Raw genomic sequence first — 27197 nt, 5'->3', positions numbered from 1 at the left:
AAAAAAAAAAAAAGAAAAAAAAAAAAGACATGAGGCATCAGGGAAGAATGGGGGAATGGGTGGGATGCAGATAAGGCAAGTGGCCTGAGGAAAGGCATAGGGTTAGGAAACTAATATGTTCAAGAGATGGGTGAAGTGGAGGTCAGATTGGAGAGGCCCTTGAGTGATGACACATGTAGGAAATGGTCCTTATTGTTCAACGTTGGAGATACAAATGAAGAGAAAGATGGGGAGACATCTTGCAGTCAGAATTTACATTCATTATTTTCATTTATTCAACAAATGTTAATTGAGTGGCTACGAGTTATAAGTCTGTTCTAGATACATAGGATATACCAATGGACAAAACAGACGAATCCTGCTTTCATGGAGCTTAGACTTCATTTTTGTTCTCACTTTTTTTAAATAGTTCTTAAATCTAAAGTCACCCCTCTCCTCCACCCCTGCCCCATCCCCATTACATCTTGGGGTTAGTTCTGTGAGTCTTCTAAAAGTGCGTTTGTCTCTTAAATCATTAACAGCTTTGTGTATCTTATATAGATGACGTGACAATTTCAAGAAATAAACAGATTTGTATCTCTAGGAAATGAGCTCTTTTCATTCTCCCATTACTGACATGATTGATAATTTGCTTTTGAGGCCTGGGAGGTAGAGTCTAGGGTGCATTTATTTATATGATACAATGAGGAGTTTCACTCTTTGGCCCAGAGCTTTGCAAAACCATTTTTATGGGAAGCCATTTTTACCTTTGCGAATGAAGGTCATCTTATGACTGCTTATAGTACTTAAGGGTAACCCCATGCTGCTGAGGTAGAGATGCATCCGTTTAGTTGAATGATAAACCATCATTTTATCTACTTTGCCAGTAATGAAGATAGACATCTTAGGGGCGCTTGGGTAGCTCAGTTGGTTAAGTGTCCGACTTCAGTTCAGGTCATGATCTCACAGTTCGTGAGTTCGAGCCCCATGTTGGGCTCTCTGCTGTCAGCCCAGAGTCCACTTCAGATCCTCTGTCTCCCTCTCTCTCTGCCCCTTCTCCATGCACACTATTTATCAAAAATAAAAACATTTAAAAAAGACCTCTCAGAAACATAATTTCATGAATTTAATGAAGTCCATATGCACTAGATTTCCATGTTGATATCCAGCAGTGTTCATGCTTCTTTACACTCACCCCTACCTACCACTACCAGCCAGTATCACCTAGGACTTTACATCCTGAAATAGAAGGAGTCTGAAAAGTGAGGTGTAGAAAAGTTCACTCGGGAGAGTGGTTTGTCCATCAGCAATACTCTGTAACAGCACAGCACTGACTCATGCCAGTTAGCTGCTGGCTTTCCTAATAATATGCTGGCAGTATTCCTGAATTAAGTTCTCTGACTACCTTACAGGGACTTGGGACGACCAGGACAACGGAAGCAGTAAGAGCTTCCTAAACTCTTAATTATTTCATTCTACTGAATGTCTACGTTACAAATAAAGATTATATACTAGTAAGGGAATAAGAGCTCTTTGTTTTGCCAGCTTGAGTTTTTGTTCTTGTGTGTACAGGGAATACCGAGCCTCTTAGATTAATAAATTGTTCATATTACTTTGTTTAAATAAAACAGGAAAGATCTGTCAAACGTCTAATGGCTATGTACAGAACTTTCCTTACTAGGCAACATGACATGATGGAGTTAGGAATCTCCCCTTTCAGTGTAACAGGGATTACCAAAAATGGATTTTCACTTTAATTTTATACTTAAAATTGTAAGCTATTATAAAATGAGTTTTAATGTCAAGTGAACAGTCTTCAGACATCTCTTCAGAAAACAGGCATCGAGAGATCATAGGAATTTCTTCCTTTGACCACTTTTTGTATTGGTTTCCTACAAGTGTTAGCATTTCTGTAATTTGAAAGGAGTTTTAAAACCTTTCCAGAAACATTCATTTAGAGTATTGTTGGCAGTGTTTTTAGATTGTTTGCCAGTTCACTTTTGTTGATGAGGAGAAGCATTCTGGAGGCTTTACTGAAATGTGATGCTCTAGTGGTCAGTGGCAACAGGCAGCTCACTGGGCTTGCTACACCTGCCACACCCCTCTGACCAGAATGTCTCTGTAGATGCTGCTGAGACTTTGTGGTTTCCTTTGTGAATGATTTTTCAGCCCCTGGGATTCTTAGTTAATAGAATTATGTTTAAGCGATCCTCAGACCACAGTGGAATAGAGATAGTAATAAAAGTTCTTCTAGTCTGAATTCTGAAGTTGATTTTGCCCAGGTCTCTCATTCTGTAAATGAAGAAAGAGTCTTTAAAAAGCTTTCAGTATGACAGATAATTATTTTTCTCTTTTTCACTATGTTGTCTCTGCTGATTCCCCAGCATTGTGTAGTTACTGCTGGGGAAACTAACATGAACACAGACTTTGAGGCCTTTCGCTGTTGTAGGGTGAATGCCCTCATGACTTTGCAGTTTAGGGTCAAATTTTTGCTGAGGCCTCGCAGCTTAGGCAAGGATGATACAGATTCAAAAAGAAGAAAGCCGACACTGCCTAAGTCTTCTGTTAACACTTTATATAATGTGTTGGTCCCTCAATTAAGAGAAAGTAAAAATTAATCCAAGGATTAGATACAAGTGCTGTACATGGTGGGGAGGCTCGGTGTAGTCCTTGATTCTGGCTGCCCCCTTCTGTTGCCAAAATCAGTTGATATTTGCACCACATTTCTCCCCCAAAACCATATGAGGCCTTTTCTTTTATATGTGCTGTACAAGGAGTAAACCGTAAGGAAAAGCAGACTGGTGGCCATGGGACTCCTCCTCGAGGTCAAACAACACTTCAGATTCTGTTGTAAAACTTTTCAAGGAGATGCCCTACTGTACAGAAGTACCCTTATGTCCTGTAACATTATTGGTAACTAAACATGTAATCGAGGTGTGTAAAGGAAGCAGCTTGTATGTCAGTGGATACTCTTGATCCCCTTATAGGACAGACTCTGAAATATATGAGGATGCAGTGGAGCTGCAGCAGTTTTTTATTAAAATCCGTGATGAGCTCTGCAAAAATGGGGAGATCCTCCTATCACCAGCGCTCAGCTACACCACGAAGCACTTGCATAACGACGTGGAGAAAGAGAAAAAGGAAAAATTACCAAAAGAAATCGAGGAAGACAAATTAAAGAGAGAAGAAGAAAAAAGAGGTTGGTTTCTTTTCATCTTGTTAAATATGAGGAAACGTTATACTGTGTTCTAGTTGTGGTTCGCACTGGGAGCTGTGGGCATGAATCCTGTGTGTGTAAATGTTGACTCTTTCAAAATCATGTATTGATAGAAATGATTTTATCATCATCAGTTTGGTCATCAGACCGTTAAATGGAAAGTTTCATGTGGCATAGCTGTTATCCTAGTATTTCAGGAATGGAGTCCGTTCGTTCACAAGTGTGGGAGCTCAACAGTCTAGTATTGTGAGGAGATAAAACCTAAGGAGCCCATCTGGAGCTAGAAAGCATTCTCAGCAGTGAGTGCATCAAGGCTCTACCCTGCCATTTAGTAGACTGACTTTCCTCCCGCAGACTCAGGCCAGATTAGTAGATGATACTTTGGTTGAACCACAATACTAGGAGGAAATTTTTATTTTCATTTATCAACCCAAAAATGTTACTTGGAGTCACTTGCTAGAATTTAGAAATATTTTGACAGTGAGAACTCTTGTTAGAAATTTGACCATTTCTAGGGGCGCCTGGGTGGCTCAGACGGTTGAGGGTCCGACTTCAGCTCAGGTCATGATCTCACGGTTCGTGGGTTGAAGCCCCGCCTCGGGCTCTGTGCCAACAGCTGGGAGCCTGGAGCCGGCTTCGGATTCTGTGTCTCCCTCTCTCTCTCTGCCCCTCCCCCGCTGGTGCTCTGTTTCTCTCTGCCTCTCAAAAATAAAGAAACGTAATAAAAAATTAAAAAAAAAAAAGAAGAATTTGGCCATTTCTGGGCTCTCACTGGAGCCACCACCGTGGCCCACCGAGCCACGCATGCGCGCTGCTCCTCACCCTGCTGGAGCTGGCGCTAATAGTTGTGCTGGCCGCAGCACTGGCACGGGGCTGGTGCGGGGCTGGGGCACCTCGCTCTGCCGCTGCTGCCTGCCTTCCCCCTCCCCGCGAGGACGTGGCATGCATGGCCTACTTCTGGACGCACATCTGTGACTGGGCAGCAGTATGCCCTACTTCCACCTGAACCTACTACCACAGTTGGTGGGCAACCTGCAGAAGAATCCATATGCTACACTCACCATGTCTGGCACACACTAACTTCTACAGGAAGCATGGATTTGATCCCCAGAGTCCCTTCTGTGCTCACACAATAGTGTCAGGAATTATTACTGAGGTAAATGAAATGGAAATGGTCTTTGCCAAGGGTTCACTGTTCATCCGACACCCTGATTTGAAAACCTGGCCTTGCAACCATCATTGGTTTTTTGCTAAGTTGAATATAGCCAACCTCCGGGTCCTGGACTACTTTGGTGGACCAAAAATAGGGCCACCTCAAGAATATTATGTCATATTTCAGTGAAGCAGAAAATAGATTTAACAGCATACGTGAGGTTGCTTAGAATGGCTCAAATAAGGTTTGAAGGGATTAATGTTTCTCTGTGGAACGATTCCCACATTAACTAGTTTTGTTTCACGTGCTGGTTTGTTTATTTGCTTGCTTGCCTGTTTATAAAATACAGTTGGACTGTTCGTGGATTTCTTGGAAGATGTGGTTGCTAGATTTTTTTCATATTTTGAAGCCATTTTCATAGAGGTATCTTTCATTACAAGTTTTTCTCCTTCAATTGCAAATAATTTTCAAACTGTGCTCCTTGAAGAGGAGCAAGTACCAGATTCAGATTGCCCATTGGCATTTGAAGGTACTCAAAGATGTGTTCTTAATTCCTGGAAGCCATCGTGTTGGAGAGAGGACCTCACTCACCCACAGCTGTGCCTGAGCTGCCCAAGTCTGTCCGGCGGGACTGGCCTGTGTTACTGTGCACATGTGTATGTGTGGCCAAACCACACCTAGTGAGACACAAATGGAACTTCCACCTCATGGTCCATTTGTGTCTGACAGGACTGGGTGTTATTGATCCAACATAGGGCAAGACCATTTCTTATAAAGAACTTTTTTTTTCCCCACTTTTAAAATCTAAAGTAATAACTACCTTACCTAGAGCAAAAGTTCATAAAACTTTTCCTGAATTTGATTTCCCCACCTAGGTGGACACTGTATAATCAGTGTCCTCCACTCAAAACACATACATACACACATTTACACTTTTATTTTACTTTTATTTTATTTTATTTTATTTTATTTTATTATTTATTTATTTGTTGCCCATAGGTGGGCTTGCAAAAGAAAAAAGGATGCAGGGAATTTTGTGTAAGTCATTTCTGGTGTCCTTTTGTAAGGTGTACCAGACATGGACCAACTTAGGTCAGGTCCAAAACTCCATGCCCCCAACTTCACTCTGTAGCTTTTCTTTTTTTTTTTTTTTTTTAAACGTTTATTCATTTTTGAAAGACAAGGCATGAGTGGGGGAGGGGCAGAGAGAGAGAGAGAGAGAGAGAGAGACAGCATCAGAAGCAGGTTCCAGGCCCCAAGCTGTCCGCACAGAGCCCGGTGCGGGGCTCAAACCCATGAACTATGAGATCATGACCTGAGCCGAAGTTGGACGCTTAACCAACTGAGCCACCCAGGTGCCCCCACTCTGTAGCTTTTTAAATAATGCTGCTCTCAGTAGTGTCCTAAGGCTTCCTTAGTTGCTGTAAATCTTTAAATGGTTCCAGTGCTGTTACTACCTTAACCGGGTCGTCAGGGAGAAGATAATGTTAAAAAAAAAAAAAAAAAAAATCACATTTCTTCAGAAAAGAAGAGACTGTTTGCTTTTACCATCTATTTACATGATTTGAGAAGATGATATAAGGTCTCATAAAGAGGTGTGCCAGGAACCAAGGTGCTTAATCCTTACATGGCTAAAAGAAAGGAAGTTGAATATAAGTCATTATGTTTGAAAACTACAAAATGAATTTACCTGAAATGCAGCAAATAGCTTCTGTTTAAGAAAAATGATTTATATTAAACCTGGTAAGATAGCTTTTTTACTCAGAATATTAAGAAGCATTATTGTAATGAAAAAAAATTTGATCATTTCTTGTAAAGTTTTTATCATTATTTTTATTTATTTTCATTAGATAGCTATCTTTTTTTTTTTTTTTTTTTTTTTTATTTTTTTCACACAACATTTTATTTTTTTTTTGTCATTATTTTTTTTAATTTTTATTTTGATAGCTATCTTTTTTTTTTTTTTTTTTTTGAGCATAGTTGACACACAACGTTACATTAGTTTCAGGTGCATATCTTGTAAAATTTGAGTTCACATAGATACCTAGACTATGTGATTTTCTGAGAGTTACATTAGTTTCAACATCACATCTGCTCCTTAGGGCTTTTTTTTCCTTAGGCCAGAAAACAAAGTTGATTTGAAGCAAATTCTCATAAGCAGTGGCATATGCAAAGACGAGAAGGGAACCTGGTTGGTGAGAATAATTTACCAGCATAAGGCTATCTGCAAGACCCAGCGACTTTTCTGCCAGAGGAGATGTACTGATTCAGGATGGCGAGAGTGTATGGGCAGAGGATGTCTTTGCCAGCTAAAAGTGGTCGATGCAGAGATAAATGGGCCAACATTACAGTTGAGGGTGAGGACTATCCTGGAAGTCAGCCATAGAGGAGTGAGCTAGCTCTCACACGTTCTTGGCTGACTGGGAAACCATGCCTGTGCAAAGGAGCTAGGAGAACCATTTTGCAAGCAAAATGCAAGCGGTCCTTGGACATTGGTTACAGCTTTGAGTGGGTCCCCCAAGCCACATGCACATCAGTCATTGGAAGGTGAATCCTTAAAAGTTTTAAGTGTTTGAGGACAGTCTTCACCTAAATCATTGGCTGACCCATAGCTAAGCAGACTTAGGAGCAAACCCTCATGCCATGTATTCTAGTATACTTATATTGGGAGTCTCAACGGAAGAGAAAGAAAGCGGGAGGGAATACCTGAAGACATAATGGCTGAAAACTTCAAATTTGATGGAGAACATTAACCTACAGCTCTAAGAACACTAAGAGAACACAGAGAGACCACATCTAGGTACACCATAAACTACTGAAAGAGAAAACTGTGAAGGTAGCAAAACTTCTCAGGTCCAAGAAAACAGAAATATGATAATGGTTCATAAGAAATCATGGAAACCAGAAAGCAGTGACATGATATTCAAAGTGCTGAAAGGGACAAAAACTGAACCAACAATTGTATATCCAGTGACACCATCTTTCAAAAATGAAGCTGAAATAAGACATTCCTAGATAAATAGAAACAGAATTCACTGCTGCCAGATCTTCCCTATAAGAAATCCTAAAGGAAGAGCTTCAGGCCAAAAGAAAATACCACCAGATGGTTGACTCAAATCCACAAGAAGGACTGAAGAGTAGTGGAAATGGTAAATATGTGGGTAAATATAAAACACTATATATTTTTTCTCTTCTCTTAATTTCTTTAGAAAACATTAGATTGTTTAAAGAAATAGTTGCATCATCAATTTTAGGTTTACAACATTTATAGAAGTAATGTATGTGAACAGTAGTAGCACAAAGGAATAGAGCTATTTTGGAGCAAAGTTGCACTATTTAACAAAATCAAGTCAGTATTAACCTGAAGTAGATGGTGATAAGTGAAAGATGCATACTGGAATGCCACTAAAAACAAATAGCAATAAAAATCCAACATAGAATTAAAATGGTACACCAGAAATACTTGCTTAAAAGAAGGCAGTAAGGAAGGAAAAGAGGAACAAAAAACGTAAGACATGTAAAAAAAAAAAAAGTAGCAAATGGTAGATGTGAATTCAGTCATAGCAATAATTATATTATATGTTGCAAATAGACTAAGCACTCCAATCAAAATACAGACTGAATTTTAAGAGATCCAACTCTGTGCTGTGTGTAAGAAACTCATTTTAGATTCGAAAACACAAATAGGTTGAAAGGAGAAGGAGGGGGAAAGATATACCGTGCAGATAGTAACTGTAGTGAGTTGGAATGGCTGTATTAACATCAATAGACTTTTTTTTTTAAGTTTATTTATTTATTTTGAAAGAGAGCGAGCACTAACAGAGAACGAGCAGAGAAAGAGGGAGAGAGAGACAATCCCAAGAAGGCTCTGCACAGGCAGCACAGAGCCCGACCCAGGGTTCGAACTCATGAACTCTGAGGTCATGCCCTGAGGTGAAGCCAGGAGTCGGATGCTTAACTGACTGAGCCACCCAGGCATCCCTCAGATAGACTTTAAGAGAAGAAATATTGCTGAAAACAAAGAGGGATATCTCATAATATTAAAAGGGTGGGGACATTGGAACATACAATATTTATAAATGTATATACACCTAACAATGGAGCCTGGAAATACATAAAGCAAAACTGACCATAATGGAAAAGAGAAATTGTTTAGCAATTAAGTCTCAATACTCCTTTCTCAGCAATGATAGACCAAGTACACCAAAAATCAATACTCTTTTCTCAGCATTTGATAGACCAACTAGCAAAAAGTACAGAAGACTTGAATATGGACTGAAAGTTTGTCTCCCCAAAATTCATATATTGTAGCCTCATCTCCTGTGTGATGTATTTGGAGGTCAGGCCTTTAGGAGGTAATTGAATGTGGTCATAGAGGCGGAGCCACCACAATGGGCTCATTACCATTATAAGGGGATGAAGAGCAAGAAGACAACTGTCCATGAACCAGAAAGCGGACTTCTCACCAGAAACTACGTCTGGTGGCACCTTGATCTTGGATTTCTTACCCCCCAGAACTATGAGAAATCAATGCTGTTTAAGCCACCCTGGCTGTGGTAGGTTTTTTTATAGCAGCCTGAGCTAAGATGGACTGTCAACCAGCTTGACCTGACTGAGATGTGAAACCTGCACCCAAGGACTGCAAAATGCACATTCTTATCAAGCACACATGGAACATTATCAAGGATGGACCATATGTTAGGTCATGAAGCAAGTTTCAGAAGATTTAAAAGGATTGAAATCATACCCAGTTTTCTGAACACAATGGGATTAGACTAGAAATCAGCAAAGAAAGAAAGCTGGAAAATCCCCAAATATTTGAAAATGAAGCAGTACACTTCTAAATAATCCGTGGATCATAGAAGATATTGCAAGGACAATTAGGAAAATCTTGAACTGAACCCAAATGAAAACACAGTATATTAAAATTTATGGGATATAGCTAAAGGAGTTTGTGAAAGGAAACTTACAGCTTTAGATACATATACCAGGAAAGGAATAAAGAGCTAAAATAAGTCTACGTTTGCACCTCAAGAAGTTAGCAAAAGAAAAGCCAATCACACTTGAAGGAGAAATACTAAAGATCAGGGGCGCCTGGGTGGCTCAGTCAGTTAAGCGGCCGACTTCGGCTCAGGTCATGATCTCACGGTCTGTGAGTTCGAGCCTCGAGTCGGGCTCTTTGCTGACAGCTCAGAGCCTGGAGCCTGTTTCAGATTCTGTGTCTCCCTCTCTCTGACCCTCCCCCGTCTCCCTCTCTCTGACCCTCCCCCATTCATGCTTTGTCTCTCTCTGTCTCAAAAATAAATAAATGTAAAAAAAGAAAAGAAATACTAAAGATCAGAATGGAAATCAGTGAAAGAGAAAACAGAAAATGCCAGTGCTGTAATGGGTATGACATTTAGGACGATTCACATTGTTTCTACTGACAAAATTTCTTATACTTGGGATTTTTTTTTTTTTTAAGTTTTGTTGACACTTTATCTGGTGATACAAAATTAGCAACAGTGGCTTCTTGAATTACTGAGGCAGTTCTCAAAATGTGACCTAAAGGCAAGCAGCATCACATCAGCATCACCTGAGAGCTTGTTAGAAATACACGTTCTCTGGTCCCACTCCAGACCTACAGACTCAGAAACTCTGAAGGCAGATGTTTTAACAAGCCCCGTAGGTGGTTCTGATGCACACTTAGTTGTGGGACTTACTGCTTCTTGGGCCTTGGATCTAATAGAGGAGCAGGAACTTAGGACACCTATCTTGCTTCATGGTGGATTAGTAATGATACATGAACCCATTATGTAATCCTGGTACATTCTAGAGAAAAAATAGTTCTGACATTTTCGTTTTTTTAAATGTATTTAGTTTTGAGAGAGAGAGAGAGAGAGAGAGAGAGCGCGAGCATGAGCAGGGGAGGGGCAGAGAGAGGAAGACACAGAATCTGAAACAGGTTCCAGGCTCTGTGCTGTCAGCATAGAGCCTGCTGTGGGACTCGAACTCACGAACTGCAAGATTATGACCTGAGCCAAAGTCGGACACTTAACAGACCCAGGCACCCCAATACTGACATTTTAAAGATTATTGGTCACTACCCTTGATTGATCCTTTGCTACCAGGAAATATTTCCAGTGACTTAGTCTGTGAAGAAGACATGTGGTAGAAAAGCAAAGCCATATAAAAAGACAGGAGGGGTGCCCCAGGAGGGGCACCTGGGTGGCTCAATTGGTTAAGTGTCTGACTCTTGATTTCTGTTCAGATCATGATCTCACAGTACGTGAGTTTGAGCCCTACCTCAAGCCCTACGTTGGGCTCCATGCTGAGCATGGAGCCTGCTTAGGATTCTCCCTCTCCTCTCCTCTCCTCTCCTCTCCTCTCCTCTCCTCTCCTCTCCTGTCCTCTCCTGTCCTCTCCTCTCCTGTCCTCTCCTCTCCTCTCCTGTCCTCTCCTCTCCTCTCCTGTCCTGTCCTCTCCTGTCCTCTCCTCTCCTGTCCTCTCCTCTCCTGTCCTCTCCTGTCCTCTCCTGTCCTCTCCTCTCCTCTCCTCTCCTCTCCTCTCCTCTCCTCCCTCTCCTCTCCTCTCCTCCCTCTCCTCTCCTCCCTCTCCTCTCCTCCCTCTCCTCTCCTCTCCTCTCTCTCTTCTCCCCCACACAAACACACACAAAATAAGCATTAAAAAAAAAAAAAAAAAAAAACTTAGAAAAGAAAAAAAAATCTATATGTAGGAGATTTTCCTTTCCCATCACTGTGCCTATCTCAGGAGCCTGCAGGCCTTTGTTGATGAGAGGAGCCAGAGCCCTGCTGCCCAAAGCTACTTTCTAAGGCTGCCAAGACCAGCTCTGTTAATACTTCTTTTTTATATATACCAACTCAGGGACTGTATTTCCCAGCAGTGTAACTGGAAGTAGGTAAGAAGTGGTGTTTGCCATAGAATGTGAAGTCAACACTGGAAGGACTAAGAAAGGGGACCCAGAGGGTTATTGTAACTAGTTATTACTAGCCATGAGACAACTGTAGTCTGCTTCAGATCATCCTATGTCGAGTTACTTAATGAATATTAAAAAGACAGCAATCACCAGAAAGTAGTGTAGTGGTTGTGTGTGTCAGTCAGCCTTCTCTGCCTTTAAGCCATAAGAGGAGTTTTCTTAATAATGATGAAAATTGAGGGAAACAAGAAGATCTCACACACCGTGTTTTTGTATTAACTACCAGAACTAAGTACTCAAAGGTAAGTAAGCAAAAGTAAAACAATATGAAGGACTTGTCACCTAAATGTGGCAGGTTGTACAGATGTGTACTACTAGTACATCCCAAAACACCTCTAAAATGATGGAAAATGGATTTTAAAGCAAAACAAAAGACATAAATGTAAAACATTCCCCTCCCTCAAAAAAAAAAAAAAAAAGGGAAACCATTGAAAAGGAGATGGTGGCAATGGGAATTTGGGAGCTAGAAAATGTACGAGTAGGTTGCTAACACTGACTTCAGTGCTGCCATCAGATGAAGACCTTAAGTAGGCCAATTCCTGTCTAGAATGGTGCAGGGATTAGAGCACCAGGTACTTCTACAAATGGAGGTGCTGAAAACAGGAGGATTAGTTAACTCTAAATTTGAGTTCAACCACCAGATCACTTACCAACCTTTCCTGTGACTGTTTGCCTTCAAGAGTCTAGTCTGAGAGACAGCAGCATACTGAAAGGTTAGAGGTACAGTTCTGAAGAGGGGGGTCATAAGAGGGTTTATACTAAGTAGTGAGACCCCTTGTAACTCTTTTGCTCCAAGAATGCTGGCAGTCAGGCTTCTAGTTTTGAAATAGGAGATTTTTCTCTTGAGAAATGGATCAGGCAGTGGGGCAAAGTTATGTACATAAAGAGCTTCTAGTCAGTTTTTTTAGTATTTTGCTTTTAAATAGGAGCAGGTACTTAATTTAAATAGGATCAAATATTTAAGGCAAACCTCTAAGATATAAGATAGAGAACAAAACAAAAAGAGAAAAAGGACCTTGGAAAAAAACAAGGCAGATGGAGAAAAATTTTAAAAACAAAACAAAAACGGGTGCCTGAGTGGCTCAGTTGGTTGAGCATCCCACATCGGCTCAGGTCATGATCTCACAGTTTGTGTGAGCCCCATGCCCGGCTGTCTGCTGTCAGCTGTCTGTCAGCTCAGATCCTGCTTCAGATCCTCTGTACCCATCTCTCTCTGCCCTCCCCCGCTCATGCTCTCCCTCTCTCTCTCAAAAATAAACATTTAGGGGCACCTGGGTGGCTCTGTCAGTTGAGCATCCGACTTCAGGTCGGGTCATGATCTCGGGGTTCATGAGTTTGAGCCCCACATGGGCTCTCAGCTGTCAGCGCAGAGCCTGCTTCAGATCTTCTCTGCCTCTCCCCTGCTTGTGCTCTCCCTATCTCTTTCAAAAATAAATAAATATTAAAAATAATAATAATAATAAATAAATAATATATAAACATTAAAAAAAACTGATAAAGATTTAGACCTTCAGAGAGATGACAAGCTACTGCATCCATAAAATAAAAACAGGAGGCCATAAAAACGAATAGTCACAGAACAGAAAATTTCTTGGAAATTGAAAATACGGCAAACCAACAGAATGAGAGAAAATATTCACAAATCATACATCTGATAAGAGTCTGATGTCCAGGATATGTAAATTCAGTAACAAAACAATTCAAAACTGGGCAAAGTATGGAAACAGACCTATCTCCAAAGAAATTGTACAGATGGCTGTAATCACATGAAGAATGTTCAATATCATTAATCGTTAGGGGAGTGCAAATCAAACCTACATTGAGATACCACTTCTTTTTAGGATGGCTGTTATAAAAAACAAACAAACAACAACCAGCAAGTGTTGTTGAGGATGTGGAGAAATTGGCGCCCTTATACATTGATGGTGGGAATGTAAAATGGTACCACCATTATGGCAAAACAGTTTGGCAATTCCTTACAAAGGTAATTATTGAATTACCATGTGATCCATTAGTTCCACTCGTGGTGTATACCCAAAGAACTGAAAGCAGGGACTCCTGCACATAATTGTATACCAATATCCAGAACAGCATTATTCACAAGAGGCAAAAGACAGATACAACCCAAATGTCCATTAACAACGGATGAATGTGGTACATATACATACAATAGAGTATTATTCCCCCATAAAATGTAATGAAATGGTGATAACGACATGCTACAACACGGATGAACCTTGAAAACATTATGCTAACTGAAATAGGCCAGACATGAAAGGACAAATAGTGTATGATTCCACTTACATAAGGTACCTAGAGTAGCAAATTCATAGAGACAGAAAGTAGTATAGAGGTTACCAGGGTCTGGTGGGGATGAGAAATGTGCTTAATGGTTACAGAGTTTCTGTTTGAAATGAAAAGTTTTGTAAATAGGAAGTGGTTCTGACTGCACAACATTGTGAATGTAATTAATGCCACTGAAATACGTGCTTAAGAATGGTCAAAAAATGGCAAATTTTATGTGGTATATTATCACACTTTTTAAAATTAGTAACATACCAAGAAACTGAATTACACACTTGAAGTAGGGGAATTGTATGTGTATGTTGTGTAAATTATATCTCAATGAAACTTTTTTTGTTTTAAGTTTATTTACTTTTGAGAGAGACAGAGACAGCACAAGTGGTGAAGGGGCAGAGAGAAAGAATCCCAAGCAGACTCCACACTGCCAGCACAGAGCCTGATATGGAGCTCAGACTCACGAAGAAGCCCTGAGATCATGACCTGAGCTGAAACCAAGAGTCGGATGCTTAACTGACTGAGCCACAGGCGCCCTCAATGAAACTGTTTTTAAAAAATGATAGCAGAGGGGCGCCTGGGTGGCTCAGTTGGCTGAGCATCTGGCTCTTGAGTTCAGCTCATGTCATGATCTCACGGTTCTTGGGTTCGAGCCCCACATCAGACTCTGTACTGACAGTGCAGAGCCTGTTTTGGATGCTCTCTCTCTCCCTCTCTCTGTCCCTCCCCTGCTTGCATATTCTCTCTCTCTCTCTCTCTCTCTCTCTCTCTCTCTCTCAAAAATAAATAAACTTAAAAAAAATTTTTTTTTAAATAAGGTCCCCTTTGAATAAAAACAATAGAGTGGGGTGAGGCGATAAGAGTGAGGGTGTTTAAGGGTACAACCTTGTAAGGAGTGGTAAATAGCCATGGAGAGCTAATGCACAGTAAAGTGAATATAGCCAATAGTACTGTACTATGATTAAGTAATGTGGTACGTGTCACTGTAGTGGCAACAGTATATAAGTGTATTGAAGTAACTGGTTGTACAGCTTAAATTTACACATTGTTATATGTCAAATTGATTTGTTTAAAAATTTTTTTAATGAGCCCCCCAGGTGGCTCAGTCAGTTGAACGTCTGACTTCAGCTCAGGTGATGATCTTGCGGTTCGTGAGTTCCAGCCCCACATCAGGCTCACTGCTGTCAGCACAGAGCCTGCTTCAGGTCCTCTGTCCCCCTCACTGCCCCTCGCCTGCTTGCACTCTCCTAAAAATAAAGAAATACGTACATACATAAATAAATATATATATTTTTAATGATAGCAGAAAGGAATCATTTAGAGAAGGATTAGAAGATGAAGTGGAAGAAATCTCAAGAGGTAGCAGAACAACAACAAATGAACAAAGAAGGAGAAAGATAACCAAAGATCAGCCCAGGAGGCCAGAATCCAAGTAATTGCAGACATAGTTCTGCTAAGCTTTCTGCCACTGTGTAACAAGGACCCCCTTTCCAGTAACATTTTCATTTCCACCTGAGCCTTCTACTGCCAAGTCTTTAATGTCCGTTTCTCTACCATAGTCTATGCAAGGCAACTGAGGCCTTTGCTCTGTTCAAAATTCTCCCAGTTTCTGTTACTGCCCAATTCCAAAGTCGCTTCATATTTTTTAGTTATTTGTTGCAATAACACCCTGCTGGCAGGTATCAAAATCTTATCTAAATATTGTCAGCTTTATGAGCTCAAAAGCCTCCAATCTTACTATTTAAATCATTTAAGGGGCGCCTGGGTGGCTTGGTCGGTTAAGCATCCGACTTCAGCTCAGGTCATGATCTCATGGTCCGTGAGTTCGAGCCCCGCGTCGGGCTCTGTGCTGACAGCTCAGAGCCTGGAGCCTGTTTCAGATTCTGTGTCTCCCTCTCTCTCTGCCCCTTCCCTGTTCATGCTCTGTCTCTCTCTGTCTCAAAAATAAATAAATGTTAAAAAAATTTTTTTAATTAAATCATTTAAGTTGGTATATATAGGTGAGGCTCTGGGTGTGACCATCCTGGGACACAGTTCCTCTCCCTCTGTGGACCTATGAAACCAAAAACAAGTCCTTTGCTCCTACAATACATTGATGGGACATGCATAGAATAATAATTAAGAGACATTCCCATTGAGAAAGGGAGAAATGGAAGGGAAAGGGTCTTCAATTCCAAGCAATCTTGAAATCCAGCGAGGCAGAACCATTAGGTTTTAAGGCCTAGAAATAGTCCTTTATGGCTCAGGACTCTGCCCTCTAAATCATCCTTTTTCATATTTTCAGCTGAGTTGTTTTATCATCCTGTTTCCTGTCTCTAGAATTTGGGGGTTTTGTACTCTCTCTGTCCTTTTCCATACAGTTGACCATGTTCTTATTGGTGTATAATCTCAAGTACCTTGTGAATTTCTTGTATGTGTTACAGAATCTCTTGTATATGTTATATGTTATATTTGTTATATTTGACTAATCGAATACTAGATAACATTTTCCACCAATATTGTCAAAACTTAAAAAATTAGAAATGTTGGAGCATGAGAATGGAGAAACAGACCCTGTAGCCACACAGTGAGGGACTTAAATTGGTACAGAATTTGGGGGGTTGGTTTGGAATAGGCATATTAAAAACATTTAAAATGCTTCTTTCTAGCTGTCCTATTTATAGAAAATTACCATAAAGAAGTAATCAAAGATGTGGGCACAGTTTTATCTTAAAAAACAAAAACGCTGTGGTATTTGTAAATGATGGCTTGTATGGGAGCCATTAAAAAGTATTATTTAACAAAAATAAGTCCTATTGAAAAGCATTAATCTCAGGGGAACTGCACAGTTCTGTCTTTAGTGTAGACATGTATAGTTCACATTATATTGCATAATATGCATGTTCGTATTTTCTCAGTTCTAAGATTCCATTATATGTGACATACCCATATAGTAACTTAGGGAAAATGTTTTCAGAGGCATTAAGATGAAGAGGAAGTACATAGGAGATTATTTCCAGATTACATGATTTACATGTAATCTATTTTCTTCTTTACCTTCTTTACCTTCTACCTATTTTCTTCTTTATACCTTTCATTATTATCCAGAATGACTGTCTCGAGCATTTATTATTAAGGTGGTTATTTTTATTCTGTAGATCCTTTATTTATGGACTTACTTAAATTAATGGCGGTTATAATTCAAAAAGGCACTAGACCTTGAAGGTCTAGAAAAGAATGAAATGTAGTAGTATGTGTTGTTGGAATCCTGTGTCTGATTCCAACATGCTTTGAATGGGAACCTTTTTTTCTTTTTCACCTAAGAAGCTGAAAAGAGTGAAGACTCCTCAGGCACTGCAGGCCTCTCAGGCTTACACCGCACATACAGCCAGGACTGCAGCTTTAAGAACAGCATGTACCATGTTGGAGATTACGTCTACGTGGAGCCCGCGGAGGCCAGCCTGCAGCCACACATAGTCTGTATTGAGAGACTGTGGGAAGATTCTGCTGGTAAGTTCATTTTAAATCGAAGGACAGATTGGTGACATGTAACTATTTTACTCCTCCTTGGGTCTCAAGGAAGAAAACTGTCACTCAGACAATAGTTGTTCTATAGTGTATCAGTAAATATAAGTAAGCACCCACTATATGAAAACATGGGATCTAGCACTCTTGGGCCAGTGAGTGGTACAATTGAGTCAAAAGAAATGCATCTTCTTGAAGTGAAGCTGAGATTCATTTGCTCCACTGGTGTTTATTAAAACCAGTCAGCCAAACTCTGGAGGATGGCAGAGACTCACAGGAACTAAAGGCTCACGTTTTGCTTCTGGCAAAACCAGTCTGGTATAAATCACAAGTGAAGAATAAATTATAGAGAGACATGTGCCTTGGCTTAGAATTTGATTTTAAATTTTTTTTTTTTTAACGTTTATTTATTTTTGAGACAGAGAGAGACAGAGCATGAACGGGGGAGGGTCAGAGAGAGAGGGAGACACAGAATCTGAAACAGGCTCCAGGCTCTGAGCTGTCAGCACAGAGCCCGACGCGGGGCTCGAACTCACATACCGCGAGATCGTGACCTGAGCCAAAGTCGGACGCTTAACCGACTGAGCCACCCAGGCGCCCCTAGAATTTGATTTTAAAAAGGTGTCCTAGAACAGTTGCCTTTACCTTAGGAGTTAATGAAGCCAGAAGCAGGCAGAAATGTGATCCAGGCAATCCAATTCCCTCAGCTTTGCATCCCTTGCCCTGAGTGCTAACTGCGTCCTTTAGCATGTGGTATCCTTCTTAAGCATGCATCCCTGGCCATGTCCTGGCCCCGGCAGAGTAGAGCAGCTCTCATCACCCTCCTCATGTGGTATATTACCTATCTTTTCATGTGAGAGGGAGAGTAGCATTTTTTAGGCCTTCTTATACTTCATTATTTTCAAGTATCATTTCTTCTAAGATAATTATTTTAAGGACCTGTGGCTTAAAAAGCACATCATTGGGTTCGGGCCATAAGAGAATAGATGGAGAATTTGCTCGTTTTGCAAAGAATGTGTGATTTCTGTTAATGGTAATTCTCTCTCTCTCTCTCTCTCTCTCTCCCTCCCTCCCTCCCTCCCTCCCTCCCTCCCTTTTTGTTTTTGAGGTGAAAAATGGTTGTATGGCTGTTGGTTTTATCGGCCAAATGAAACATTCCATCTGGCTACACGAAAATTTCTAGAAAAAGAAGTTTTTAAGAGTGACTATTACAATAAAGTTCCTGTTAGTAAAATTCTAGGAAAATGTGTGGTCATGTTTGTCAAGGTAAGAAACTCATTAGTTCCCAAAATACAAATCATTCCATGAAAATAAAATTTACGAACACGGAAAAATCAGTATTTACAAATTAGAAGCTCTGTTTTAAACCGTTTGATTTTTTTTTTTAAACTGTATCTGTATGGCTGTGTGTAAAAGATTTGGGAAGAAATTAATCTGATCATGATGATGGAAGACCATTTGCTGCCTACATCATATAGTTGAATGCAGTTAGCTTAAAGTTTTTTTTATACTGTGAGGTTAATTTTTGAGGATGACATTTTCTGAAAGATAATTTTCTGAAAACTGTCAGTATGCTTTTTTAGGTAATAAAGTATACTTTTTGTGTATCTATCTGATACAGGCACATTGACCCCTGCCCCAAAGCTTTCAAGAACGTTATAGCTGTATTATGAAATGTTAATATATTTTCAGAAGGGCTGTTAGTAAGCTAAATAAGCTAAAGGGTGTGGGGGCGCCTGGGTGGCTCAGTCGATTGAGCGTCCGACTTCGGCTTAGGTCATGATCTCACGGTCTGTGAGTTCGAGCCCCACATCAGGTTCTGTGCTGACAGCTCAGAGCCTGGAGCCTGCTTTGGATTCTGGGTCTCCCTCTTTCTCTGCCCCTCCCCCACTCATGCTCTGTCTCTCTCTGTCAAAAATAAAATAAACATTAAAAAAAAATTTTTTTTAAATAAGCTAAAGGGTGTGTATTTAATAAGGCTATTTTGTAGCAAGAAATTGCTCCTACATCTCTAGCCATTTACTATTTGTGGTTAACTGTCAAAAAGTCTTAACAGTTTAGCTTTTGTTTGTTTGCTTGATTGATGTGTGGTTTTGGTTTTTGTGGTTGACTGGTTTTCAGAATATTCACCTAACTTATTAATTTTATTATATCTCCCAGGAATACTTTAAATTATGCCCAGAAAACTTTCGAGATGAGGATGTTTTTGTCTGTGAATCACGGTATTCTGCCAAAACCAAATCTTTTAAGAAAATTAAACTGTGGACCATGCCCATCAGTTCAGTGAGGTTTGTCCCTCGGGATGTGCCCTTGCCTGTGGTCCGAGTGGCCTCTGTATTTGCAAATGCAGATAAAGGGGATGATGAGAAGAACACAGACAACTCAGAGGATAGTCGAACTGAAGACAGTTTTAACTTGGAAAAGGTATGTAGCTAAAAGCCACACAGAAAGAATTTTACACTTCAAAATACCTATTCCAGAAAATAAATGAATAAAGCATTCAAAATCAGAATTAGAAAAAGAGCAACAACATAAAACCTTACATAAACAGAAAGAAGGGAACTATAAAAGAGACAGAAATTAATACTTAGAAAACAACAGTAGAGCTGAAAAGTAAATCCAGGGGCACCTACTGGTTCAATGAGTAGAGCATGAGACTCTTGATCTCAGGGTCATGAGTTTAAGTCCCCCGTTGGGCATGCAGCCTACTTAAAAAAAAAATTAAATAGGAGCGCCTGGGTGGCTCAGTCGATTGACTTGATTTCAGCTCGTGTCATGGTCTCAGGGTCATGGGATTGAGCCCCGTGTCAGGCTCCACACTAAGCACGGAGCCTGCTTGAGATTCGGTTTCTCCCCCTCTTCCCCCTCTCTCCTGCTGGCTTACGTGCATGCATGCGCTCACGTCCTCTCTCCCTCTCCCTCCCTCTCTCAAATAATAAAGAAAGAAGTGAATCCAAGTGCTAATCATTTCACAAGTCCAGTGAAATAAATGACCAACTCTCCTAATAAAAAAAAGAAGAGAATTAAGCTCAGACATATAAATGTGGAAGAAATTTAAAGATTTGTAAATTTTGTTAATAAATTGAAATCCTGAATAAAATGAATAATTTCCTAGGACGATATAAATCACTAAAGTGGCATCAAGAAGAGGTGTAACACGTAAGTGGACAACAACAAGAAGAAATTTTTTTTAATGTCTTGAGAGCTAATCACAGAGTACTCAGATCAGATAATTCTGTAGGTGAGTTCTTTTAACCCTTTAAGAGACCTATAATTATACTATGGTTTAAATTCTTTCAGAGCATAGAAAACAAAGAAAACTTCCCAGTTATTTTACAAAACCAGAATAATCTTGATTTCAAAGCCTGACAAAATAAAACCGGAAAAGCTATAGTTCAGTCTAACTTATGAATATTAATGCAAAAAATACTCGGAGAAAATATATTTTTATAAATGAAATCAAAGTAGTTATTTAAGAACAATACGACCAAGTAGGTGGAAGTTCATTCTACAAATGCAAGGATTGGTCAAAATTAGGAAAATTCAGTAAAACATTTCACTGCATTAATAGATCTAAGGAGAAATTATTTGATAAAGTACAGTAACTGTCTTCATTTACTTAAGTCTTTAGATGGATATTTCCTCAAAGTGATTTTTTAAAATTACATTTGTTTCTCACACCTAAACGTGCTTGCTCTACTACTATTATCTATATTTTTCTGAAAGTAGCCAATGCAGACAAACAAAATAGTAAAAATATTGACAATAGAGGCAAAACTTTTTTTTGCAGATGATGGGGGAGAAATTAACTAAAGTTTTGAAAACCAAGAATTCAACAAATAGGAATTTCAAAGTCCATATGCAAGTCAATAGCTTTCTTATATAAACAAAACAGTAATTCACAAGACTTTTGAGAGTAAGATAAAAATGTTGAATACGCTTTAGCAGCTGTTAGGAAAGTCATGTAGAAGAAAATATCTGATTCATCTTAACCACAAGATACATTAAGAAATAATCTTGGGAGCGCTGCTGGGTGGCTCAGTTGGGTAAGTGTCTGACTCTTGATTTCGGCTTGGGTCATGATCTCACGGTTTGTGAATTCAAGCCCCATATCAGGCTCTGTGCTGACAGCGTGAAGCCTGCTTGGGATTCTCTCTCTGCCCCTCCCCACTCCACTCTGTCTCTCTGTCTCTCTGTCTCTCTGTCTCTCTGTCTCTCTGTCTCTCTCTCTCTCTCTCTCTCTCTCTAAACAAACAAACAAACAACAATAAAAAAGAAATAACCTTAAAAGGAATATATGGAATCTATGGGAAGAGAAACAGTCTATGGACATGAAAGACTTGTTTTTGGAACCTGACAGAATTATGCTGGCATTCTTATGAAGGGATCAACATGTTAGTTACCAGGAAAAGAAGGGAGAAAAGTAATCAAAGTGCTTTGCCCTGCTAGATACTATTGTATTTTATAAAACAACATTTTAAAAAAATTGGGATAGTAGCTCAGGACCAGTCAGTGGAAGGAATAGGCTTTTCACAACTAAAATCTAGAATATAAAGGTAGGATTTTAAATCAGCAGGAGAGGATGGAATCAAATGATACTGGAAAAACTGGTAGCCATTTGAAAATAAAAGAAAAAAAAGAAGAAAGGAAAAAACCCATCTGAATTCTCTCTTGATATTCCAAAAAGATAAAAAACAAAAAACAGAGTACTAGTTGCTAACATAAACATATTTACTATTATTTACCTATATTTTATGTATGTATGTATGTATGTATGTATGTATGTATAAGCTTGGAATGGGTCCATTCTATACATGATATAAAATCCAGTATCCATAAAAGGAGGGGGGGGGGCATTTTATCAGTGTACAATGGAAAATATCCATTAGTTTAATAAAAGAGTCTAAGGACTGCCATTTTTAACAAAATGAGCTCTTGGAAACCTAGGAAAAAAGCTACACTAGAAAAATAGGCAAAGGACCAAATAGATGATTTGTAAGAGGGAAGATAGCCAAAAAGGTAAAATGTTTTTAAATGCCTGGCAGATTGTCAGGAGTTCTAAAGACTGCTAATACTGGGCACACCTGATGTGAGTGTGGGCAGTACACTTCTCTCCCATCCATGGCATTCCCTTTGACCCTACAGTTTGATGCCAGGGAATGTGTTCCAACTCAGTACTCAGGCGCACCAAAGGGTTGTCTACAAGGAGTGACATCAGTGTTACCTGTAAAGCAAAACCCTTGGCCAAACTCAAATGCCATGAATAGGAATTGAGTAAGTTGTCATACATCCATAGCATGCCAGCTGTACGGCCAGTGAAAGCATTGAAGTAGGTTTATACATGTCACGTGGAAAATTTTCCAAGTCCTGTGGTAGGAGGATGTTCATGATTAACAGGCAGCAGAATGGGATGCAGTTCCATCATTATTCAAAACAAAGAAAAATGTATATTTACATACATGAATGAGAAAATGAAAACAGCATGGAATACTGCTGTGTGCTAAACTAGGTGCTTATCTCTGGAGTTGGATCACAGAAGATTGTTTTTAAGTTTTACATGCTGTAATGTTGACTTGTTGCCAATGAATGTACTTCTTTTATATAATCAAGAAAGATAAAACTTTTATATTGTTAACATAAAAACTGGAAAATAATGAATTCCTTGAGTCCATTTCAGTGTCCTAACAGTTTTACAAGAGAAAGGGAGCCTGGGAAAGAACATGATATTTTTTACACTTTACCAATATGTCTGGGAATTGTAGAGACGTTAATTACGAAAGAATAAGAAATACCAAAGGAAGCCAGTGTGGGAATAACATAGATTTCTTCTTTTTCTTTTTTTAAAATTAATTAATTAATTTTTTAATTTACGTCCAAGTTAGTTAGCAATTTTTTCTTAAAATTCATAAGTCCCCAGGATCCTCTCTGTGCACACATTTTTTTTTTCTTTTTTTTTTTTTTTCCTGTTCTTGTCTCCTATCTATTTTAATGCTGCCTGGCCAAAACAGGTCATTCCTGGAACTTTTTAAAAGAATACCTTCAGCAGGTAGAGCATGCAGCTCTCAGTCTTGGGATTGTGAGGTCAAGCCCCACATTGGGCGGGAAGATGACGTTACAGAAAAAAAAAAGAAAAGAACTTCAGAACAGACCATTCCTGAAAGAAAAAGTTATTCTTACTCTCAAGGGTCACTTTATAGCTCCCTTTCCTACAGGTGTTCCTCATCCAGCACATCTCATTCTTAAGGGTTTTCCAGGAGGAGCATTTAGATTGCACATTTATAGTTGTAAAGAAAGAAGCAAACCGTTTGGACCTTCTGAAAGAGAGATTTTTGTTTGAAGTTTCAGATACTCTCAGGGAGGTGCAGTAGAAAACTTGGGGGTTCTGGGGTTTCCTCGAGGAGCTTTTATATGTTTTGAAATTAATATGTTTACAACACCTCGTGCTGTGCCCACTATCTGCATCAGATCAGAACTTGTTTTTCTTTTTTTCCCTTTTTCTGCCAACACTATAAAACAATAATAATGTTTGTTAAAGCGCTTTTCATAAGTCAGGCATTGCTCTGTGTAGTTAATGGGGAGAATATCCTTAAAGCTTCCTAACAATCCCATGTAATAGGCACACTGTCTTCATTTTCCAGATGAGGAAACTAAGGCCTAAGAGGTCAAGTAATTTGCCTAATGTCACAGTAGCCAGTAGGTGACAGACCTTGTAATTTATTTAAAAATTGAGAGTATGTGTTTGTATCACAGAGGCTATACTATTCCTTTCCATGCTAGAATAAAGCAAAATGATCATTTTAAATCTATCAGCTGTTAATGCTAAGACATTGAGAGCTCAGTAAATGTGGTGAAGAGGAAGCTTATGCAGCATTTGCTCCTTATCCTCCATGGCAACGCATGAGTGAGGCTGCTCCTGAATGCTGCTAAGTCCTCTCCGGTGCTCTTTTTGCACTGGACTAGGGGAATAAAAGCATCTTGGAGTAACATTTTGTGAAACTTAACTAGAAATTTAAAATAAATGCATTATTTGAGAAGACTTAGTTTGGTTTCAGTGCCCTAATCTTTTGGTTTCTGATCTTCATCAAAACTTATGTTTATGGTTATTTTTTTCTTCTAAGTTAATATGAAGGAAAGTCAATTTTCCTTTCTTACCCTCTCTGTCTACTCCTTGATTGTGAGCTGCCTCTCTTCAACCAGTTTCCTTTACCACAGGAGAAAGAAGATGTCCCTGTGGAAATGTCAAACGGTGAGCCAGGTTGCCACTACTTTGAGCAGCTCCGTTACAATGACATGTGGCTGAAGGTTGGTGACTGTGTGTTCATCAAGTCCCATGGCCTGGTGCGCCCACGTGTGGGCAGGTGAGTGTTACTGAAGCAGCGAAGATGCAGTTTGGTCGGAGAGATTTGGAGCAAGTGGAAATTCATCACTCTTGAGGATGAAGACCCACGTCATCATCAACCCCCCCACACCCCGCAATCCTGTTAACTTCCCCAGCTTCCTTGAACACCCTTGCCCTGCTTTCGTCTCTAGCCATGCTTCTTTAAATTCCTCTTGTGAACTTTTTTTTTCTTCTCTTACCATTTACTCAATTCTCAACCCAGAAATCTCTCTGCCCACCTCACATGATGAACTCTCTTTAGCTTCAATTTAAGATGACACTTCCTTAAGGAAGCTTCTCCTGTACCCTCCAGACTGGATTAGGTGTCCTTGTATTCTCAGAGCACTTTTCATGTTATTTTACTGTCAGGTTGCCATACCAGACTGCAAATGCCCTGACAGTAGGGTCCCTGTCTTTTTGCTCACCTTTGTCTTCCCTGCTTCAAGCATACAGTTCATGAAACATAGTAAGGGCTCAGATATTGGTTGAACAAGTAAATGGATGGAAGAGTGTTTGCATGGCATAAAATAGCAGTGACGGAGTCAGGTACAGAATTGGGCAGTAGAGGATAGTGGTTAAGAGTAGTAGTTGGTTCCAAGAGATCCTGGTGTAAGTCCAGCCCTGCTAGCTTCATGTCCTTAGGCAAATGATTTACTTCCCTGAGCTTCAGTTTCCTCATTCCATTTTTTCCTCATTCAGTAATCATTTATTACAAACCTATTTGCCAGGCTCTGAAGCTACATTAGTGAATAAAACAAACATTCTTAGTGCCCGGGATCTTCGTTCCAGTGGGAAGACAAACAGTAAACATCATGAAAAAGTAAAGTGTAAGGTACATTAGGTCATGAAAAAATAAGAGTATGAGAACACTCAGGAATGCCGTGGTCATAGTGAGGAAGTGCAAAAGTTTAAGTAGGGTGATGTATATAGGCCTCACTGAGAGTTAATAGTTGAGTCAACGAAGAAACTGAGTGAGTTATGTGAATATCCGGGGGGAAAGCTTTCCGGGAAGTGAGAACAGCCAAGATAAAGACCTGAGAAGCGTTCCTGGCCTGTCAAATCAGGAGAGTTTGTTACAGGGGGAGTAAGCAGCGTGTTGAGTTAGATAGGAGATGAGGGCCACGGCATACAGTGCAACCCTTGTGGACCTCAGAGACCGATGTAGGCACTTGGGCTTTCACTGAATTAAAAAGAGTACCATTGGATTCTTTTAAGCATCAGTGTGACAGCTGAATTAGTTCTTAGCAAGATTGCTCTGCCTACTAGTTGTTGAGAATAGACTTAAAGGATCAAAGAGAAGCAAGGAGATCTGCTAGAAGGCTGGCTGTTGCAGTAATCCAGGCAGCAAACGATGATGGCTCACCAGTAGTCAGACCCTGTTTTAAAAGGTTGAGTTAGGGCGCCTGGGTGGCTCAGTCGGTTAAGCGTCCGACTTCAGCTCGGGTCACGATCTCACGGTCCGTGAGTTCGAGCCCCGCGTCGGGCTCTGGGCTGATGGCTCAGAGCCTGGAGCCTGCTTCTGATTCTGTGTCTCCCTCTCTCTCTGCCCTTCCCCTGTTCATGCTCTGTCTCTCTCTGTCTCAAAAATAAATAAACGTTAAAAAAAAAATTTTTTTTAAAGGTTGAGTTAATAGGATTTCTGATAAATGAGATGTGTGGTCTGAGAGAGAGAAAGGAGTCAAGGGTAACTTCTGTCTCTTGTCTTGAGGAACTGGAAGGTAGAGTTAACAGTAACTGAGATGAGGATACTGCTTCTTGTTAGGAACCACAAGACATTGGAGACCATAATACCAAGCTGGTGGGGTGGTTGTGAGGAATGATACAGTACCTAGTACATAGCAGTCACATGTGAATTTTTATTTTTTTCTAGGGAGATAGTATCTGGCTTTGGTCAGATTCTCAAGGGGTGAAGGGCTCTTATTTCTTGGCACTCAAAAGTCATGAACCAACCATTGCCTTACAGGAATATCTGCCATTCATGTGAGCTGACCCCAAATATCGATGGTTTGCGTGTGTATTTGGCTGACAAGTCCAATGACAGATGCTTAGTTTTGTTTCACCATGAGCATCTCAGGGAAAACACCTGGGAGATATGCCTTAGTATTGTGTTAAAATTGTTTTCCCCTGGGGCACCTGGGTGGCTCAGTCGGTTAAGCGTCCGACTTCGGCTCAGGTCATGATCTCACGGTCCGTGAGTTCGAGCCCCGCGTCGGGCTCTGTGCTGACGGCTCAGAGTCTGGAGCCTGTTTCAGATTCTGTGTCTCCCTCTCTCTCTGACCCTCCCCCGTTCATGCTCTGTCTCTCTCCGTCTCAAAAATAAATAAACATTAAAAAAAAAAATTGTTTTCCCCTTAGATAAGTAGCCAAATGTTTGTTTCTCTTTCTGAGTATCTTCTCCTGTGCTCAAAGAGGGCGAAACATCAAAGAAATTGTCTTTTTATCAAAATAGTCAGTGAAACTTCTCTAAAATAGTAAATATCATCGAGGCGCCTGGGTGGCTCAGTGGGTTAAGCATCCCACTCTTGATTTCAGCTCAGGTCATGATCTCACAGTCGTGAGATGGACCCCATGTCGGGCTCCGTACTGGGTGTGGAGCCTGCTTAAGATTCTCTCGCCCTCTTCCCCTGCCCCTCCCTGACTCGCGCTCATTCTCTCTCAAATTTTTATTTTTTTTAAATAGTAAATATCATTA

General features: G+C 40.0%; 1 protein-coding gene and 1 long non-coding RNA gene across 37 annotated transcripts in view; one reads left to right on the top strand and one right to left on the bottom strand.

Moving 5' to 3' along the window:
* The window catches only part of PBRM1 (polybromo 1), a 117487-nt gene that overhangs the window by 64894 nt on the left and 25396 nt on the right, over positions 1-27197 (top strand). For 23 of the 34 annotated variants that reach the window (XM_049640662.1, XM_049640653.1, XM_049640655.1 and 20 more), the window contains 5 exons: positions 2967-3178; positions 16927-17112; positions 18236-18393; positions 19288-19551; positions 24340-24485. In XM_049640662.1, the coding sequence (XP_049496619.1) occupies positions 2967-3178; positions 16927-17112; positions 18236-18393; positions 19288-19551; positions 24340-24485 (966 nt within the window). The remainder of the gene's footprint in view (positions 1-2966; positions 3179-16926; positions 17113-18235; positions 18394-19287; positions 19552-24339; positions 24486-27197) is intronic. The other 11 variants (XM_049640663.1, XM_049640666.1, XM_049640660.1 and 8 more) reach the window with 1 other exon arrangement.
* Positions 1-27197, bottom strand: part of LOC125929463 (uncharacterized) — a 60066-nt gene that overhangs the window by 22692 nt on the left and 10177 nt on the right. For all 3 annotated transcript variants that reach the window (XR_007459871.1, XR_007459869.1, XR_007459870.1), the window contains exon 2: positions 24280-24355. This is a non-coding gene — a long non-coding RNA (uncharacterized LOC125929463). The remainder of the gene's footprint in view (positions 1-24279; positions 24356-27197) is intronic.

The sequence above is a fragment of the Panthera uncia genome, chromosome A2 (assembly GCF_023721935.1).
Source record: "Panthera uncia isolate 11264 chromosome A2, Puncia_PCG_1.0, whole genome shotgun sequence".
NCBI lineage: Eukaryota > Metazoa > Chordata > Mammalia > Carnivora > Felidae > Panthera > Panthera uncia.
The sequence above is the reverse complement of the archived record's forward strand: the minus strand, read 5'-3'. Positions and strand labels throughout refer to the sequence as shown.